Source organism: Saprolegnia diclina (genome assembly GCF_000281045.1).
Source record: "Saprolegnia diclina VS20 unplaced genomic scaffold supercont1.16, whole genome shotgun sequence".
Classification (NCBI taxonomy): Eukaryota; Oomycota; class Saprolegniomycetes; order Saprolegniales; family Saprolegniaceae; genus Saprolegnia; species Saprolegnia diclina.
In genome coordinates, this window is record NW_008246083.1 from 767,679 (window position 1) to 770,011 (window position 2,333).

Here is a 2,333-nt window from a genome sequence, read left to right on the forward strand (position 1 = left end):
GGTGGTTTCTACATTCTGAATGTGACGTCTGGGATCCAAGAGGTGCTTGTCGCCAACACGTCGGGTGCACCAGCTTTCTCGAGCATTGCGCTGACGTACCTGCCGCCCGTGCTGAGCCTCGAGCCGCTCCTCAAGTGTCCGATCGACATGCACGTGGGCGGCACCGCGACGCACATCACGACGTCAGCGTGGTACGGTGACACAACCGCGCCGTGGACCGCGCGGACGACGCGGACGGCCGACGCCAACGTCGTGACAGAGAAGTCGGACGGCGCGGTGCACGTGACGACGAGACACTACTCAGAGGGCGACTTGACGCAGATCCGGCTCGGCTACAAGGACGCGTTTCGGCTTTCGTTGTTGGCGGTGATCACCTACTACCGCGTGACCTCGATCTACTATCCGATCGCGCTCGTGTACTGGCGGCAGCGCCAGCCGCTCTTCCGCTGGCTGCGGCAGCGTCACACGGGCTTGGTGCTGCACAAGCGCGAGCGACACAACTTGTTCATTTTGCTCTTGCTCTCGGCCGAGGCCGTCGCGAGCACCGAGGACGTGGTCATGTACTGTCAGCAAGTCATCTACTCGGGTCCGTCGCTCTTTTTACTCGCGCTCAAGTACATGTCGATCACGCGCATCATCTGGCCTTGTGCCTTCCTCCTCCTCCTCGCGTCTCGGGCCATTCAGATCTTATTCGGGCGACAGTACGCATTTGCAATGACCGAAGACCTCTTCTTCCTCGGCGCACCGGTTGTGTGGCTCTACATTCCCGTGCAGGTCACGAGCCAGGGCATGAGTCTCTTCCAGGGCTACCGCTGGACCGGCGCGATCGTCCACCACTACGCCAACTCGGTTCTGAACGTTTATGCCAAGCAGCTCACGAGCTTGACGCTCTACCTGCAACTCTTTGGCTACTTTACGATTCTATCGCCGTTTACGACGATCCTCATCGACACTGTGTGGCGCAAGGCCACCAACAGCAGCAGCATCTTTGTGTTTGTACTCTCGCCGCTCAAGCACGGCTTGTCCAAGCGCGTGCTCGACATTGCAACCGCCGAGCCACGCGTGCACACGATTCTGATGCTCTCGACGCGCCGGACGCCCCAGGACATTGCGTTGCAGATGACGCGCGCCAAGCTACCACCGCGCCGGCTTTGCGAGTCGCTCAACCTCGCGGCCGAGGGATTTGTGTGCCTCATCTACGGCAACATTCACGTCATGGGCATGACCGAGTGGGGCATCTCGTCGCCCATCGTCAATGAGCTCGGACACGTGGCGGTCATTGGTAGCGGGAACCGTGTCGCGTTTGACGCCGCCGTGTCGATCGAGTCGTTGGCGCGAATCACGTCACGGCCGGCCTGTCTTGGCATCCCAGATGTGTACTAACTCGATTTCTAGTTGATTTGATAATACTGTACCGGTAGCTGAATAATGATGTACTAGGGTTAACCTCGTGTTTTCTTGGGGCAGGTTTTGGTCGAGCTCTATGGTGGAGGTTTTGAATTGGGGTAGCGTGCAATCTAGCGGAGGGATCGTGTACTACGCGTGACGTAGTTTGGACTTGCCGGTGGACGGGATCGTAGTATGCATTGAAGTTTAACGTACCTGCCCCGAGCCTTGGGGTTTCTTGGGGCAGGGTGTGATCTCGTCAAACTCGTCGATGCTGCAAACGCCCATATCGGCCAGCACAAGCGCGCCACCTTCAAGCGTCAGCTCCTTGGTGATGTTCGCGCACGACCGCGGCCGTGAGTCCGACGCGACAACTGCCCTACACGATGGGCCTTGCCCATCGTGTAGATGTCTCTCGGGCTCACGGTCACAATGTGCTGGAGGAGCTGCCTCTTGGCCACACCGGGGTCACCCATGAGGAGTTCGTCCATGCGCTTGATAACGCCGCCAATCTTCATCCCGACAACGTCACAACAACGTCGCGACAACGTCGTTACAGCGTCACAACAACGTCCGGACTAGGGTTAACCTCATGTCGAACTTAGTAGCGTGGGAATCAGGAAGTGGTGCTCTCTCCGGACTTGAACCCGGATCTACCTGGTGGTAAACCAGTGTCTAAACCGCTAGACTAAAAGAAGTCGACAAGAACACCCCTTCTTGACTGTGGGTTTGTACGCTTGGGAGATGGAAAGTAATTTTGAACTATACCAAAGTGGCAAAATGAAACCAACGGCAGTTGGGGAATTTTAAAATGGCTTGCAAGCCCAGCGCGGACACGACCAAGGTCGCACCGTCCCCTGTTCGGGCTCCGATTCGTCGAATCGTGCGCTTTGGTCTCTGGCTCGTCCTCACAACCAACTCTTACTTGGACCCGATCAAGACATTTG

At 57.6% G+C, this 2,333-nt stretch overlaps 2 protein-coding genes across 2 annotated transcripts; one reads left to right on the plus strand and one right to left on the minus strand.

Moving 5' to 3' along the window:
• Nucleotides 1-147: 147 nt before the first annotated feature.
• Nucleotides 148-1,383, plus strand: SDRG_06177 (hypothetical protein; the record flags this gene model as incomplete). Its single annotated transcript, XM_008611940.1, has 1 exon — nt 148-1,383. One exon carries the CDS (start codon nt 148-150, stop codon nt 1,381-1,383), a length of 1,236 nt encoding a protein of 411 aa, XP_008610162.1.
• A 210-nt stretch (nt 1,384-1,593) lies between these two features.
• SDRG_06178 (minichromosome maintenance protein 7 (cell division control protein 47)) lies at nt 1,594-1,904 on the minus strand (the record flags this gene model as incomplete). The annotated part of the gene is made up of 2 exons (XM_008611941.1): nt 1,594-1,713; nt 1,770-1,904. The coding sequence occupies 2 exons, from the start codon at nt 1,902-1,904 to the stop codon at nt 1,594-1,596; spliced, it is 255 nt and encodes an 84-aa protein (XP_008610163.1).
• Nucleotides 1,905-2,333: the final 429 nt, after the last annotated feature.